General features: G+C 53.1%; 2 protein-coding genes across 2 annotated transcripts; both read left to right on the top strand.

The window, feature by feature from the left end:
- Positions 1-2,003: 2,003 nt before the first annotated feature.
- Positions 2,004-5,989, top strand: HOXB2 (homeobox B2). Its single transcript, XM_041459112.1, has 2 exons — positions 2,004-2,551; positions 3,650-5,989. The coding sequence occupies exons 1-2, from the start codon at positions 2,179-2,181 to the stop codon at positions 4,117-4,119; spliced, it is 843 nt and encodes a 280-aa protein (XP_041315046.1). The 5' UTR covers positions 2,004-2,178; the 3' UTR covers positions 4,120-5,989.
- A 9,732-nt stretch (positions 5,990-15,721) lies between these two features.
- On the top strand, positions 15,722-16,815 carry LOC121362854 (homeobox protein Hox-B1-like). The gene is made up of 2 exons (XM_041484779.1): positions 15,722-16,016; positions 16,111-16,815. Exons 1-2 carry the CDS (start codon positions 15,722-15,724, stop codon positions 16,626-16,628), a joined length of 813 nt encoding a protein of 270 aa, XP_041340713.1. The 3' UTR covers positions 16,629-16,815.
- Positions 16,816-17,084: the final 269 nt, after the last annotated feature.

The following is a 17,084-nucleotide window of genomic DNA, read 5'->3' as shown; positions in this document are numbered from 1 at the left end:
AAAAGATTATTTTCTTTTTAACCATTGATCTGACGAGATTAAACAGATTTTTGGGTGGTTTTGCTACGCGAATCCACAAATCTCTCAGGGAAATCCGGGTTGGCGCTGGGTATTTTTTTAATTATTGTAATTATTTTCTTTACCCCCGCTTGCTGAACGAGCTTTAGATTTATTCCCCAACCCTCCCCACCCACGCAGATGCTTGAAGTGACAAAAGTTTCCAGGCTGCTCCCTGCGGGAATGGAGCCTCCCAGTCCCTCCCGACCGCAAACTGGGACAACTGGAGCTCCAAAAAACCCCAAAAACTCCGTCTCATCCCCTCCAGGCTCATTCATTTTCATTTCTCTCCGGTTTTTTTTTGAGTTTCTACCCTTGACACCGGCGGATTAAAGTTTATAAATCTGCCCTGGGTTAAAAAACTGCGAGGCAAAAGCCGAATTTCTCTGCTGAGTGAGCCGGGCGAGCTGTCAGGAGTCTTTGGAGGAGAAGATTGATGGTTTCTCTCTTCTTCTCGGGTCGTGCGGACCCGGGGCGCTTTAGAGAGGGGAAAGAAAGGGGGGGAAACACAAAAAAAAAAATCTTGGGAAATGACTTTTTCATTTTATATATTTATTTTGTAAACTCTGGAAGTGGCGCTGCTTTGTTGGAGATGGGGGGAAAAAAGAAAGATGGGAAGGAAGAAATGCGATTTCAGAGATATCCGTGACCGCAAAACGGGTTTGGCCTTCCAGCAAAGTGCAAAGCGTCCATTAAGCCCGGCTTGGGAAGGAGAAGGATTAGGCTGCTCTTTAAGAGTCATTTAAACCCCTAAATCGGGCCGGTTTAACTAAACTCAGCTTAAAGGCTCCTTTGATTTCCTAAGTGCTCGCAGCCGGGCTCAAACACCGGCCCAGGGAAAGCCCGGGCGCTTCCCGAGCTGCGGGAATGGGAGAGGAGGGAGCAGGGAATGGCCGGGAGGGCAGAAAATCCCGTTTTGCCAGAAAATCCCATTTTGCCAGAAAATCCCATTTTGCCAGAGCTCGGGGCCCGGCTGGAGGCACCGGGAGCGGAGGGGACGGAACGGGGATGGAGCGGGAATGGGGATGGAAAGGGGACGGGGCTGGAACGGGGATGGAACGGGGCTGGAACGGGAACGGGGATGGAAAGGGTGGGGAACGGGGATGGAACGGGGATGGAACGGGGCTGGAAAGGGAATGGGAATGGAACGGGGATGGGGATGGAACGGGGATGGAACAGGGCAGGAACGGGGTGAAATGGGGATGGAATGGGAATGGGCAGGGAGGGAATGGGCAGGGAAAACGGGAGAACGCAGGGAAAGGGCAGGGAATGGACAGGGAAAAGTGTAGGAATGGGCAGAGAATGGGGCTGTAACGGGGCTGGAATGGGGATGGAACCGGAAGGAACCGGGATGGAACGGGGATGGAAAGGGCAGGGAATGGGCAGGAAAGGGCAGGGAAAGTGGGAATGCCGGGAAGGACAGGCAGGGCATGGGACACGGACAGGATGGGCAGGGAAAGCAGGACAGGGAGCACCAGGAAGGACAGGAAAGACAGGCAGGACGGGAGGCAGGTGAAGGATAGGAAGGGACCGGGAACAACTGGCAGGACAAGAACCTCCATGGCAAAAAGCTCAGGAAATATCAGGAAAGACGGAAGGAAGGAAGGAAGGAAGGAAGGAAGGAAGGAAGGAAGGAAGGAAGGAAGGAAGGAAGGAAGGAAGGAAGGAAGGAAGGAAGGAAGGAAGGAAGGAAGGAAGGATCTCCCTGCCCACAGCCAGGGGATGATGTTCATTCTGGGGTGCTGCTGGGTGGTGTTGGCTTTTCTGGGGTTCCTCTCTCTCTCGCTTTTTTACCCCCCCCCCCTTTTTTTTTTTTAATCAATTAAAGAAAATAATGCTTTCTGTTTGCCACCAGGCCCCTCCTGCCATTGGCCAGGGCCTCCCACGTGACGAGGAATTGGCTGCAATTTCGCCCCAGCCTCGAGTTTAGCAGAGCAGGGTCCCCCTCCGCCTGTATTATCGGCAATATAACAATTATAAAAAGCCCGAGGACCGTCATCATCCCCGCCAACAAAAACCCGAGGCCCTCCGATTTCTCTCCCTCTCCCCCTCCTCCTCCTCCTCCTCCTCCCTCTCCCCCGCCTCCCTCCCGCTTTTTAAACGCCGGGCCCTGGAAAAGCCATGAATTTTGAATTTGAGAGGGAGATCGGGTTTATAAATAGCCAGCCTTCGCTCGCTGAGTGCCTGACGTCTCTCCCCGCTGTCCTGGAGACATTTCAAACTTCATCAATCAAGGACTCGACATTAATTCCTCCTCCTTTTGAGCAAAGCGTCCTCCAAAGCCTCAGCCCTTGTTCCGGCAGCCGGGCGAGCCCGAGGAGCCCCAGCCGAGCCCCCCATGGCCCGGCCCGGCCCCCGGCCCAGCCCGGCCCCCGGGCAGCGCAGTTCCCCTGGATGAAGGAGAAGAAATCGTCCAAGAGGACCAGCCAGGCTCCGTCCCCACCATCCTCCTCCTCCTCCTCGCTGCCGGTGCCCGCCGCGGGATCCCCCGCAGGTTCGTATGGCCGGGGGGTGCGTCGGGAAATGGCCAATTCCGCTCGCCTGGCCCCAAAAGAGCCCCGGCCCATCCCCCTGCCCAGGGGGGCTCCCCCGGGATCGGGGGATTCACGGAGCGATGTCCCCAGCCCGGGCTCGGGGGGGATCTGCCGCCTCCTCCCTCCCGCCGCGAATTAAAAAATCCAAATTTCTGCAAGTTCTGGAGAAGCCCCGAGCGAGGAAAGCCCGGGGGGTGGTCTTGGGGTGGGGGGTTTGCAACTCCGCTTGTTCGGCTTTCAATGCCAGAGCTGCCTGGGGGGGAAAATAAAAGTTAAAAAAAAAAATTTAAAAAAAGGGAAAAGCAAAGACAACAAAACCACCAAGGAGCGCCGAGGGGGGAAGGAAAATGGGTGGGGAAGGTGCCAGAAGGGTGGGGAGGGGAAAGAGCGGGGGCTGATCCTACAAAATGGAATTATTACACCCCAAAACACCCCCAGAAAACGGAGCAGCCCCTCGCTGCTGGGCCTCTTTCTTTCCCTCGGGATAAAGTGCTGGAGGAACAATTCCAGGATTTCCACGGCTCGGGTAAAATCGGGCAGGACAAGGGCAGGAAACCGGAGCTCATTGGCCAGGGAAAATTGGAATAATGGAACCAAAGTACCGGGAAAAAGGTAAAAAAACCCAAAAAAACCCAAAAAACACCAAGAAAACAAAACAACAAAAAAACAGGAAAGAAGGAATTTATGAATTTAGAAGAGATTTATAAGAGATTTAGAAGAAATTCAGAAGACATTTAGAAGAAATTTATAAGAAATTTAGAGGAGATTTAGAAGAGATTTAGAAGAAATTTAGAAGAAATTTAGAGGAGATTTAGAAGAGATTTAGAAATTCCCTACATTTTAGGGATTTAGAAGGAAGTTAGAAATTCTTTTTTCCCTCCAGGGCGGCAGAGAGGGAAGGGCTCTAAAGGGAGAGACCAGGGAGCAAAATCCCTTTTCCCCTGGAGGCAGCGAACTCCTCCGGAGCTGGAAAAGTTGAATTAACCCATTTTTCCCCGGCGGAGCCGTGCAGAGCTCCTCTCTTTGGTGACGTTCTCCTGTAATTTTTCCCTCGGCAGAGGCCGCGGGGCTGCCGGAGAGCGGCGGCTCCCGGCGTCTCCGCACCGCCTACACCAACACGCAGCTGCTGGAGCTGGAGAAGGAATTCCACTTCAACAAATACCTGTGCCGGCCGCGGCGCGTGGAGATCGCGGCGCTGCTGCAGCTCACCGAGCGCCAGGTCAAGGTGTGGTTCCAGAACCGCCGCATGAAGCACAAGAGGCAGACGCAGCACAAGGAAGAGCCCGTTTCGGCCGGCCGCGACGAAAGCGGCGAGGCCGAACGCTGCCCCGCGTTGGGCGCCACTGAGGAGAGCGCGGCGCCCGAGCTGGGGGCGTTCGCGGCCGAGCCGTGCCCTGAGCTCGCCCGGGGGTTTTCTCCTGCCGCTGAGGGGTCTCTGGGGAGCCCCCTGCGCTTCTCCGAGGAGGAGCTGGAGTTCTTCAGCAGCGCGCTCTGCACCATGGACCTGCAGGATTTGGATTTTCCCTAGCGGGGGGACGCGCTCCTGCTCTGCCCCGAGGGTTTGGGGAGGGTCAGCCTGGGAGCAGACACTGCCAGCACCCCGAAATCTGGCCTGAGAGAAGGGGAACCCCCAAAATTTGGCCTGAGAGAAACTGAACCCCCAAAATCTGGCCTAAAAGAAGAGGAATCCCCAAAATCTGGCCTAAAAGAAGGTGAACCCTCAAGATCTGGCCTGAGAGAAACTGAATCCCCAAAATCTGGCCTGAGAGATGGTGAACCCCCAAAATCTGGCCTGAGAGAAGGACAACCCCCAAAATATGGCCTGAGAGAAGGGGAACCCTCAAAATCTGGCCTGAGAGAAACTGATTCCTCAAAATCTGGCCTAAAATAAGAGGAACCCCCAAAATCTGGCCTGAGAGAAGGTGAACCCCCAAAATCTGGCCTAAAAGAAGGGGAAAACCACAAATCTGGCTCAAAAGAAGGGGAAACCCCAAATCTGCCCTAAAATATGGAGAATCCCCCCAGTCTGGCCTAAAAGAGGAGGAAAATCTCAAATCTGCCCTAGAAGAAGGGGAATCCCCCCAAAAGAAGGGGACCCATCCCAAAACCCGTGCTAGAAGAAGGGGAACCCCTCCCTCGCATCCCAGCCGGAATTTTGGGGCCACCAGCCACTGCCCACACCCCAAAATCTGCCATAAAAGAAGGGGGAAACTCCAAATCTGGCCTAAAATAAGGGGGAAACCCCAAAATCTGCTCCAAAAGAAGGGGAACCATCCCAAAATCTGCGCTAGAAGAAGGGGAACCCCCAAAATCTGCCCTAAAACAATGGCCCGTACCCCAAAATCTGCCCTGAAAGAAGGGGGAACTCCCAAAGTCTGGCTTAAAAGAAGGAGAACTCACCCCAAACTCGGCAATAAAAGAAGAGGAACCCCCCAAAATCTGCCCTGAAAAAAAGTGGAACCCCCCCAAATCGGCCCTAAAAGAAGGGGAACCCCCAAAATCAGCCCCAAGCCATTTCCCATCCAGTCGCCTCCTCCCACTTCCGTTTGGAAGCTCCAAACCCCCTCCCAATATTTATTCCAGAAGGTGAAAGAGCCGCCCGAGTTTTGCTAAAATTCAGGTATTTCCTGATGGTTTTATTTATTTTTTCCCTCCCTTATTTATTTCCAAGGAAGCAGCCGGTAGTTCTCACTCACGGGGGCGATTTCAGCCCCTCGAGAGAAAAAATAAATTAAATTTATAAATCCTCCTCCCCAGCGACTTTCTCAGGAATCAGAAGGAGACTTTTAGATTTCGTAATAAAATTTTAAAAAATAAAATAAATAAAAAAATCAGGGGAATTTTCCTTCCTCTTTTTACGTTTTAGATGTAGATTATTTATTCAAATCCTTTCGTAGCAAAGGGCAAATTATTTATTGTATATTATTTTCATAGTGTAAATAAACGTCTTTATAAAAGCGACCAACGTGTTTGCTCTGGATTTCACTCCAAAAAAGCGCGCTTTTTTTTTTTTTTTGTTTTCCTCCATAAATCATTCCTTTTTCCCCTGCTTTGTAATGAGGTTTAATAATCTCCTCGTGTTCCCTGAGAGGAGACAAAAGAAATCGCTCCCAAGCAACAATTCCAGAGGAAATATTCCCTCCATCCTGGTTTCATTTCCCTCCAGCTTGGTGTTTATTTATTTATCCATTCATTTATTTATTGTGTTCAATTAAAGTCGGGTGGTTCTTTCTTAATTTTAGCATTTTTGGGGTTCTGCTTCTAGGACGGGAAAAATCCTCTAATTTAAGGGAAAAAAAACCCCGAAAAAAAACCCAAATAAAAACCCTAAAAAAGGGGATAAAGGGATGGGAAAACAACACAAAGGCAGCGCGGAGCCCACGCGAATTCCGGGGCCATTCCCGGCCTCCCACACCCCAATCCCGCCCTTCATCCCCATCCTCCTCCTCCTCCTCTTTCTCTCAGAATCCACCGCGGTTCCCGGGCTTTGAAACGTCCGGAGCTGCAAAGAAACGAGGCAAAAAAAAAAAAAAAAAAAAAAAAAAAAAAAAAAAAAAAAAAAAAAAAAAAAGGGTATTTAGAAAAAAAAAGAAGGAGGATTTTAGGTAAAAGCTCCAAAAAATTGCACACGTTGGGGGGACCAAGTGAACGTGAGAGAAGGAGGGGTAAGGGATGGGCCTGGGGGGCCTTTCTTCATTCCTCCTCCCTTTTCCAGCCCCAAAACCCCCAAAACCCCTTTATTCTTCCTCTCTTTTCCAACCCTAAACCCCTTTATTCCTCCTCCCTTTTCCAGCCCCAAAATCCCTTTATTTCTCCTCCCTTTTCCAACCCCAAAACCCCCAAAATCCCTTTATTCATCCCCCCTTTTCCAACCCTAAAACCCCTTTATTTCTCCTCCCTTTTCCAACCCCCTAAATTCCAAAACCTTCTTTTAATTCCTCCTCCCTTTTCCAGCCCCACAGACCCCAAACCCCCCGGATCCTCGATTTCATTTGGGATTTCTCGGATCCCTTTCACATCTTCCTCCCCTCGCGGGATTTTCACCCCAAAACTCATCCCGGGGTGGGTTTGGGGGAGGTTTCCCCAAAGGAATGACCCCAAGAAGGCTTTGGGGTCTCCCAAATTCTGGGAGGAGTCCAGGAGGGGTTTGAGCCCGGGGGGATGGGAAATTTGGGGCGGGGGGCGACCCTAAAAATGAGCGCAGCACCCCAGACTCTCCCCCAGCCCCTTTTTCTGTAGGGTGAAGCGAGCCCGGCTGGCCCGTTCGGCTTTTGGGGTGTCCCCCCAACCCACCCGCAGATTTTTGGGGTGAATTTGGTGTTTTCAGTGCCCGGGTGGGGTCATCCCCCCTCTCCAGGGAACGTCGGAGAATTTGGGATCTTTTATTTGGGGTTCAAAGCAGCGGAGCCGGGCTGGGTTCACACCGCGGGCCGTAAAGAGAAAATAAACGAAAAAGTGAAATAAAAGAAGGCAAAGGCTCGACAGATGTTTCGGAAATCGCTGCGGATGATCTCTCTCGGCTCGAACAAAGAGGAGGCGGGGTGATTTTAGGGCCGCTGTTGATTCCGAACCATCTTTCCCCCAAATCTTCCCTCCAGGAAAGGAGCCGGCAGCTCCAATGCCTCGTTTGTCCGGATTGTCCGTTTGTCCGGACTCAACATCCGCCCCAGCCGTGGATATTGGAATATTGGAACACCCAAAGCCCCCTTCCCACCGGGTTCCGCTCCTGGGAGCCACCAGCACCCCCTGCCCCTCTCCCACCGCCTCCCCTCCGCTCCGGGGGACCCCGAGCCGCCAGTTCGGGGGGACAGCGGAGCCCCGCGGAAGGCGATTCATAATTTTGGGGTTTGTTTAATACCCCCGGCTGCTGCGGAGCGCTCGGCGGCCGCCTCGGAGCTGCCAGACGGTGTCTATCAAAGCGCCATTTGCTCCAGCGCTTCCCACGTTTCCCCTCCTCCTCCTCCTCCTCCTCCTCCTCCTCGTTTAATACCCCCGGCTGCTGCGGAGCGCTCGGCGGCCGCCTCGGAGCTGCCAGACGGTGTCTATCAAAGCGCCATTTGCTCCAGCGCTTCCCACGTTTCCCCTCCTCCTCCTCCTCTCCTCCTCCTCCTCCTCCTCCTCCTCCTCCTCCTCCTCCCCCATTCCAGGCCAGCAGGGAAAGCTCGGCCCTGCCCCGGGATGGTTTTGGGCTCTGAGCATCCTTTTGGCCTCTCCAGGGACGGCCCCTCCTGCATCCAGCTGGAAAATGAGGAAAAAATACCCAAAAAGCGGCGGGTTTCCACACTGAGATGCTCTTCAGCCCAAAAATGAGGGGAAATGTCCCCAAACCGGCGGGTTTCCACACTGAGAGGCTCTTCAGCCCAAAAACGAGAGGAAATGTCCCCAAACCGGCGGATTTCCACATTTCCACGCCCTTTTCCCGTGGGGAAGGAAGGAGGGGAAGGGCGAGGCCGAGGGAGGGGTCAGGAGGGACCCCCTGGCAAAGGGATGGGAAAGGGGTCCCTAAACCCCCCAGATTAAACTCTGAGCCTTCATTGCTACAAATCTCTAATGGGGGAGGGAAAAGGGGGTCCCAAAGCCCCCCCAGATTCAAGCCAGAGTTCTTATCAATAAAAATCCCTAATCGGGGTGGGAAAAGGGACCCGAACCCCCCAAATTAAACCCCGAGTTCTTATCTATAAAAAGCCCTAATGAGGGCGGGAAAAGGGACCCCAAAGCCCCCCCAAATCAAACCCCCAGCCCTCATCAATACCAGTCCCTAGTGAGGGTGGGAAAAGAGACCCCAAAGCCCTCCACAAATCAAACCCCGAGTTCTTGTGGATGCAAATCTCTAATGGGGGAAGGAAAAGGGGTCCCAAAGCCCCCCCAGATCAAACTCCGAGTTATTCTGTCTGCAAATCTCTAATGAGGGCGGGAAAAGGGTCGTCAAAACCCCTCCCCAAATTAAACTCCGAGATCTTATTGATAAAAATCCCTAAGGAGGGAGGGAAAAGGGACCCCAAACCCTCCCCAAATCAAAGGCCGAGCCCTCATCGATACCGATCCCTGATGAGGGTGGGAAAAAAGACCCCAAAGCCCTCCCCAAATTAAACACCGAGTTCTTATTGATACCGATCCCTGATGAGCATGGGAAAAGAAACCCCAACCCCCCCCCAGATCAAACCCCTAGCCCTCAAAAGAGACCCCAAAGCCCCTCCAGATCAAACCCCGAGTTCTTATCAATACCGATCCCTGATGAGGGTGGGAAAAGAGACCCCAAAGCCCCCCAGATCAAACCCCGAGTTCTTACCCACACAAATCCCCAATGGGGGCGGGAAAAGGGACCCCAAACTCCCCCAGATCAAACCCCGAGTTCTTATCAATACCGATCCCTGATGAGGGTGGGAAAAAAGACCCCAAAGCCCTCCCCAAATTAAACCCCGAGTTCTTATTGATACCAATCCCTGATGAGGGTGGAAAAGAGACCCCAAAGCCCCCCCAGATCAAACCCCGAGTTCTTATCAATACCGATCCCTGATGAGGGTGGAAAAGAGACCCCAAAGCCCCCCAGATCAAACCCCAGATCTTATCGATACCAATCCCTGATGAGGGTGGAAAAGAGACCCCAAACTCGCCCCAGCTCAAACGCCGAGATCTTATCGATACCGATCCCTGATGAGGGTGGAAAGGAGACCCCAAAGCCCCCCAGATCAAACCCCAGATCTTATCGATACCGATCCCTGATGAGGGTGGAAAAGAGACCCCAAAGCCCCCCAAATCAAACCCCGAGTTCTTATCAATACCGATCCCTGATGAGGGTGGAAAGGAGACCCCAAAGCCCCCCAAATCAACCGCCGGGCCCTCTCGGTACCGATCCCTGCCGCGGGCCCCGTAATGGGTTCCCGGAGCGGCCGCGGGTCCGGGGAGCGCCGCCAGCGCCCGGCGCCGATCAATCCTCCGCCCACGGAACGGCACTTAATAAACGCGAGCCGCGCAGTTATTATCCCCGCGAACAGCAGGGCCCTTCTGATTTGTCCTAATTAGCGAGACTGAAGCGTCGGGAGGAGAGAAGGGGGAATATTCAATAAAATCTGAATTATTGAGTGGCTGCGAGATTCCGCCATTAGCTCGGCCGTTCTTTACCTTCTCCAAAATGTCAAACAAACGGGGGAGCGAGGATTTGCAGCCCTGCCCTTCTGTTCCGCGCAACTGGAGGGCATTAATTAAGCGAATTAAGCATATTAAGCATATTCAGGCCCTTGATTGTTGGCAAAACACGGCGATTGCCTGGCGGTAATTAAGCCGGGGGTATGCAAATGAGCGGCGTGTTGGCGGGGCTGCTGAGGAAATATTGATTTTGGGCGGCTCGGGAGGGGGGTGTGTTTGCCCAGGAGCCCCTGGAAGGTTGGGGATTGGGATCGAGCCTGGGAATCCTCCCCGGAGGAGAAGCGGAGCGGGAATGGGGCCTGGGAGGGAGGAGTTCCTTTTTCCCGGGAATTCTGCAGGTTTTAGGGCATTTTTGGGAATTTCTCTCTTTTTTTATTCTCTTTCATTTCCCTGTCGATTTCTCCTTCCTTTTCCCTCCCATCCATCTCCAGCTTTTCATCCAGAGCTGCTCCAGCCCCAAAGGGCGGAGCTGGGAGAGGGAGCCTTGTCCCGGAACATCCCGGGTTTGTCCCGCTTTGGTTTCCTCGCTGGGAGCTGAAATGAGGGGGGGGAATGGGAATAAAGGGTTTGGGTCTCCCGGGTCCCGAGATCGATAAAGCCGAGCTGCCGATATCGGCCATTGATCAGGGCGGGACCGAGTCCGTGCGCTTTGGAGGGGGGGCAGGGCCTGGATTTGGGATCGGGGGATTTGGGATACGAGGGGATCCCCGGGGATTTGGGATCGGAGGGAACCCCCAGGGATTTGGGATCCGAGGGGATCCCGGGGATTTGGGATCCGGGGGAACCCCCGGGGATTTGGGATCCGAGGGGATCCCGGGGATTTGGGATCCGGGGGAACCCCCGGGGATTTGGGATCCGAGGGGATCCCCGGGGATTTGGGATCGGAGGGAACCCCCAGGGATTTGGGATCGGAGGGAACCCAGGTATTTGGGATCCGAGGGAACCCCGGGGGATTTGGGATCCTCGGGGATCCTCGGGGATTTGGGATCCGAGGGGATCCTCGGGGATTTGGGATCGGAGGGAACCCCGGGGGATTTGGGATCCGAGGGGATCCTCGGGGATTTGGGATCCGAGGGGATCCCCGGGGATTTGGGACCCCCTGATATTTGGGATCTGTGGGAATCCCCAGGGATTCGGGATCAGAAGGATCCCCAGGGATTTGGGACCCCCAGTTAGATTTGGGGTCTGAATGCACCCCAAAGGAATTTGGGATGGGAAGGAACCCCCAGGGATTTGGGATTTGAGGGATTTGGGGTCTGGATGAACCCCAAAGGAATTTGGGATGGGAGTGAACCCCCAGGAATTTGGGAGCCCCAAATCCCTGCCCGAGGCCAGCGGCTCCAGAGCCCTCCTCTCCACTCTGGGGCAGTAATGAATATGCAAATGACCCTAATTAATGAGGCGAGGCGTGTTCCAGCCCATGGAAAAGCCGCTGGGATTCCCAGGGAAGCGGGACAGGACTCCCCGAGCCAGGGAGCAGGAACCTGATCCCTAAAATTATTCAAATGATTCCGCTTTATCTGGATTTTCTGGGCTTTTTTTTTTTTCCTTTTTTTTTCCTTAATTTTATCTGAATTATCTGGGTTTCCCCCTGTTTTATTTCCCTATTTTATCTGAATTATCTGGGTTTTTTCCCTTTTTTAAATTTTAATTTTATTTTACCTGCATTATTTGGAATTTTCCCGTGTTCCACCCACGCTTTTTTTTCCAATATATTTTATTATTTATCTGAATTTCTGGGGATCTGCCTTTTCTCCTGACCCGAGATCTGTAACTCACTCAATCCCTCCCGCGCCTCTTTTCTCTCCCTTTCCTATCCGACCTTTTCATCCACAATTAAAAAAAATAATTAAAAAATATAAAAAATATCGGATTTTTTACCTCAGCGCCGCCTCATCTCTGACTGAGGCTTCCCTAAAAAAGTCACATTTAACCCCCAAAAAGTTCTATTTCACCTCCAAAAAGTTACTTTTAACCCCCAAAATGTTCTACTTAACCTCCAAAAAGTTACTTTTAACCCCCAAAAAGTTCTATTTAACCCCAAAAAATTACGTTTAGCTTCAGAGAAGTTACACTAAACCTCCAAAAAGTTACATTTAACCCCCAAAAACCTGGATTTGACCCCAAAAACGAAGCATCTGGAGACTCTCTGAGCCTTTGGAAATGCCTCGTTCCTGCTCTGTGGCCTGGACAGAAATCTCCCCGGTTCGAGATGGAAAAATGCAGATTTCAAATCGAGATTTTAAATGTAGATTTCAAATCGAGATTTAAAATGCAGATTTCAAATCGAGATTTAAAATACAGAGTTCAAATCGAGACTTAAAATGCAGATTTCAAATCAAGGCTTCAAATCAAGGTTTCAAATGCTTTTAAAATGCAGATTTCCAATCAAGGTTTCCAATCAAGGTTTCAAATAAAGATTTTAAAACAACCACTTCAAAATCAAGATGTTTCCATTGGGAACAAGAGCTGAGGGTTCCCCCCGCCCCAGGGTCTTCCCAAAATCTTCCCCACAAGGCAGAATTGGGGGCAGAAAATGGGATTTTGGGGCATCCTGGAGGTCCTGGGAGGGGGTTGGGAACGGGGCCCTTCCTCCAGCCCGGGTTCTCCCAAAAAAAAAAGCGATTTTCCCAAATTCCCGAAGTTTTCCCGGCCCTAAATCCCTCCTCTGAGCGTTAGGAACCAAAAAAAAAGCGATTTTCCCAAATTCCCGAAGTTTTCCCGCGTGATTCCAGCCCTCAATCCCTCATCTGACCATTAGGAACCCCAAAAAAAGCGATTTTTCCCGAATTCCCGAAGTGATCCCAGCCCTAAACCCCAGTCCTGCTGCCCGTCCCCATTTCAGGCTGAATTTTGCACAATTTCACCAATTCTGGCTCCAATTTTGGGAGCCCTGTCCCATCCGCAAAAAAAAAGAAAAAAAAAAAAAGAAAAAAAATCGGATTTTTCACCTCAGCTCTAATTTAGACTTGGCTTAGAGGAAAAGTTTCCCCGCCACAACTGAAAAAATCGCGATTTTTCGCGATTTTCACTAAAATAAATCCCTTTAATGCAACAGAGGAGCGAGATCGCGGTGGAAAACCACGAGAAATCACAAAACATCCGTTCCAGGCCGGAATAAACCTCTGCATTTTCTCTTTTTTTTTTCTTTTCTACCACAAATTTGAACCCGAACGCAAGGAAATATCAAAGGAATCGAATTAGAATTAGGAATAGAAATCGATTTTTCCTGCCCGGGGAATGACTTGGAGTTACGCAAAGGAGGAAGGAGAGAGTTTTAAGAACCTTTATAACCTCCAACATTTTCATTTCGGGGCCAGCAGAGCGAAAATAAATTAATAAACAAACGCAAGGACGGAAACTTTAAATCCTAAACTGAAGAACTGCCTCTGGAAATGCTAAAAAAAAATCAAATTCCGAGCTCGAAAAGAGAGGGGAAACATCGCTGCCAGGCTGGAATTTGTCGCCAGATGTTCCGGCCGAGGTGCGGCGGCTGCCAGGGGGGATTTTCCTCCCGGGTTTGGCTCTCGGGGTGAACTTTTGGCCCGGGGAGAGGAGAGGAGAGGGCGCGGAGCGGCTCCCGGAGCGTGGCCGGGCCGTAAATCTCCTGACAAGTAACAAATGGCTGTGGGCGTCCGCCGCCCTTGTCTCGCGGCCCCCAACAAGTAAATAAATGTTGCCTACCTATGTTCCCATTCTCTAGGCCCGGCCTGGAGGCAGGCTCTGCCCTCCTCCTCCTCAGCCGGACCCCGCGGGGAAGGCAGAGCCGGGATTAGTGCCCCGGAGTTGGTTAGAAGGCCGAAAAAAAATGGGTTTGGTAGGGAGAGTGCGGTAGGTGAGCCCTTAAACCCGGGTTTAGCAGGGAAGGTGCAAGTGTGTGTGCCCCTAAAACCGGGTTTAGTCGGGAAGGTGCAGTGTGTGAGCCCCTAAACCCGGGTTTAGCAAGGAAGGTGCAGTGTGTGAGCCCCTAAACCCGGGTTTAGCAAGGAAGGTGCAGTGTGTGAGCCCCTAAACCCGGGTTTAGCAAGGAAGGTGCAGTGTGTGAGCCCCTAAACCCGGGTTTAGCAGGGAATGTGCAGTACATGAACCCCTAAACCCGGTTTTAGTGGGGAATGTGCAGTACACGAGCCCCTAAACCCGGTTTTAGCGGGGAGAGCGCGGTGCGTGGATGGACGGGAAGGTCCCCAGGTGGACGCAGGGCTCGGGCTCAGGGTGCAGTGTGTGAGCCCCTAAAACCGGGTTTAGCAGGGAAGGTGCAGTGTGTGTGTGCCCCTAAACCCGGGTTTAGCAGAGAATGTGCAGTGCGTGAGACCCTAAACCCGGTTTTAGTCGGGAATGTGCAGTGTGTGAGCCCTTAAACCCGGTTTTGGTAGGGAGTGTGCAGTGCGTGAGCCCCTAAAACCGGGTTTAGCAAGGAAGGTGCAGTACGTGAGCCCCTAAAACCAGTTTTAGTCGGGAATGTGCAGTGTGTGTGTGCCCCTAAACCCGGGTTTAGCAGGGAAGGTGCAGTGTGTGAGCCCCTAAAAACCGAATTCCTGAAGTGAATTCCCGATTTTATTGGGGAATGTGCAGTGTGTGAGCCCCTAAAACCGGTTTTAGTCGGGAATGCGCAGTGTGTGAGCCCCTAAAACCGGTTTTGGTAGGGAGTGTGCAGTACGTGAGCCCCTAAAACCCGGGTCTAGTCAGGAGTGTGGGGTGTGTGAGCCCCTAAAAACCGAATTCCTGAAGTGAATTCCCGATTTTATTGGGGAATGTGCAGTGTGTGAGCCCCTAAACCCGGTTTTAGCAGGGAATGTGCAGTACATGAACCCCTAAACCCGGTTTTAGTGGGGAATGTGCAGTACACGAGCCCCTAAACCCGGTTTTAGCGGGGAGAGCGCGGTGCGTGGATGGACGGGAAGGATCCCGAAGTGAATTCCCGGTTTTATTGGGGAATGTGCTGTACATGAACCCCTAAACCCGGTTTTATTGGGGAATGTGCAATACATGAACCCCTAAACCCGGTTTTAGCAGGGATTATGCAGTAGGTGAGCCCCTAAACCCGGTTTTAGCGGGGAGAGCGCAGTGCGTGGATGGACGGGAAGGTCCCCAGGTGGTGGTTGGGTTGGGTTGGTTTGCGGTTTGGGGCTTTTTTTGGGGGTTTGGCTTGGTTTGGGTTTTGGGGTGTGGTTTTTTGGTGGTTGGGTTGGGTTGGAGTTTGGGGTCTTTGTTTTGGGTTTGGGGGTGGGTTTTTTTTTTTGGTGTTTGCGTTGGGTTTGGTTGGGTTTTGGGGCCTTTTTCTTAAACCCCACCCAGAGATTTTCCATCACACCCCAAGCAGCGTCCCTGAGCTCGGCTTCCCGCAGGCCCGAGGCTGATTTAAGCCCAGCTCGGAGCAGGAAACGCTCGGTGCTTCCTCCTCCTTCCTCAGCCGCGCCTTCCATCCCCTCCTCTATTGTTCCACTTCCTTCCCCACCACCTTCCCTTAAACCCCGGCCTTCCTCCTCCTCCCCCGCCATCACCACCCTCTCCCTCCCCTTCCAGCCCTTCCCGCAGGTCCGGGGATGTATCCCGGGGGAAAAACCCAGGGGATGGATCCAGGGAGGAAACCCGAGGGGATGGATCCAGGGAGGAAACCCGAGGGGATGGATCCAGGGGAAAAACTCCAGGGGATGGATCCAGGGGAAAAAACCCAGGGGATGGATCCCAGGGGAAAAACCCCAGGGGATGGATCCCAGGAAAACCCCAGGGGATGGATCCAGGGGGAAAACCCAGGGGATGAATCCCAGGAAAAGCCCAGGGGGAAAACCCCCAGGGGATGGATCCAGGGGGAAAAACCCCAGGGGATGGATCCAGGGGGAAAAGCCAGGGGATGGATCCCAGGAAAAGCCCAGCCGGGAAAAACCCAGGGAATGAATCCCAGGGGGAAAACCTAGCCGGGAGGATGAGGAAATGGATCCCAGGGGTAAAACCCAGGGGATGGATCCCGGGGGAAAACCCAGGAAATGGATCCCGGGGGAAAACCCAGCCGGGAGGATGAGGAGATGGATGTCCGGATGGATCTCCGGATGGATCTCCGGGATCTCCGGGTGGATCTCCGGGAAAAAGCAGAGCCCCTAGCGCGATGCGAGCCGGGCCGAGGCCGAGCGGGGCCGGGAGGGAGCGCGGAGCGAGAAGGGGAGACCCCTCAGAGAGAAGATCCCTCCGGCCGCTCCTGCCCTGGTGTTTTTTGGGTCTTTTCAGGCAAAACGTCGGAGCTGGGGCTCCTGGGGCAGCCCAACGCCATCCGCACCAACTTCAGCACCAAGCAGCTGACGGAGCTGGAGAAGGAGTTCCACTTCAACAAAAAACCCAGGAAATCGATCCCGGGGGAAAACCCAGCCGGGAGGATGAGGAGATGGATGTCCGGATGGATCTCCGGATGGATCTCCGGGATCTCCGGGTGGATCTCCGGGAAAAGCAGAGCCCCGAGCGCGATGCGAGCCGGGCCGAGGCCGAGCGGGGCCGGGAGGGAGCGCGGAGCGAGAAGGGGAGACCCCTCAGAGAGAAGATCCCTCCGGCCGCTCCTGCCCTGGTGTTTTTTGGGTCTTTTCAGGCAAAACGTCGGAGCTGGGGCTCCTGGGGCAGCCCAACGCCATCCGCACCAACTTCAGCACCAAGCAGCTGACGGAGCTGGAGAAGGAGTTCCACTTCAACAAGTACCTGACGCGGGCCCGCAGGGTGGAGATCGCCGCCACCCTGGAGCTCAACGAGACGCAGGTGAAGATCTGGTTCCAGAACCGGAGGATGAAGCAGAAGAAGAGGGAGAAGGAAGGGCTGGCCCCGGCCGCTGCCCGCGGGGCGCCCAAGGAAGCGGCCGAGGGCTCGGATCAATCCTCACCCGAGGCCTCGCCCAGCTCCGGCTCCTCCTGAAAGCCCCCGAGAGCTGCCGGGGGTGTCCCCGAGGGGCTGCGAGCCCCCCGCGGGACCCTCCGGGCTGTCCCCACCCTTTATTTATGGCCCCTCCGCAGGGGCTGGACTCCCAAGGAGCGGCCGGAGCAATTTCCGTGTCTCAGGGACTTCTCTGCCTTCCCCCTTCCCCTTAGGAACTGCACTTTCAACTCCAGGGAGAAAACAAAACAAAACAAAACGAAACGAAACGAAACGAAACGAAACAAAACGAAACGAAACGAAACGAAACGAAACGAAACGAAACAAAACAACAACGAAACTTTAATTTAGTTCTCTTCCTTTTGGAAAAACGAGAGCAATGATTTTTTTTTCCTCCTCCCCCTGCCCGAAGCGCTTTTCCTCCTCGTGAGAAGGCAAAAAAAAAAAAAAAAAAAAAAAAGAAAAAAAAAAAAAAAGTAGGGGGATTTTCCCCCTCCT

The sequence above is a fragment of the Pyrgilauda ruficollis genome, unplaced genomic scaffold (genome assembly GCF_017590135.1).
Source record: "Pyrgilauda ruficollis isolate IOZ18807 unplaced genomic scaffold, ASM1759013v1 scaffold1, whole genome shotgun sequence".
Classification (NCBI taxonomy): domain Eukaryota; kingdom Metazoa; phylum Chordata; class Aves; order Passeriformes; family Passeridae; genus Pyrgilauda; species Pyrgilauda ruficollis.
The sequence above is the reverse complement of the archived record's forward strand: the minus strand, read 5'-3'. Positions and strand labels throughout refer to the sequence as shown.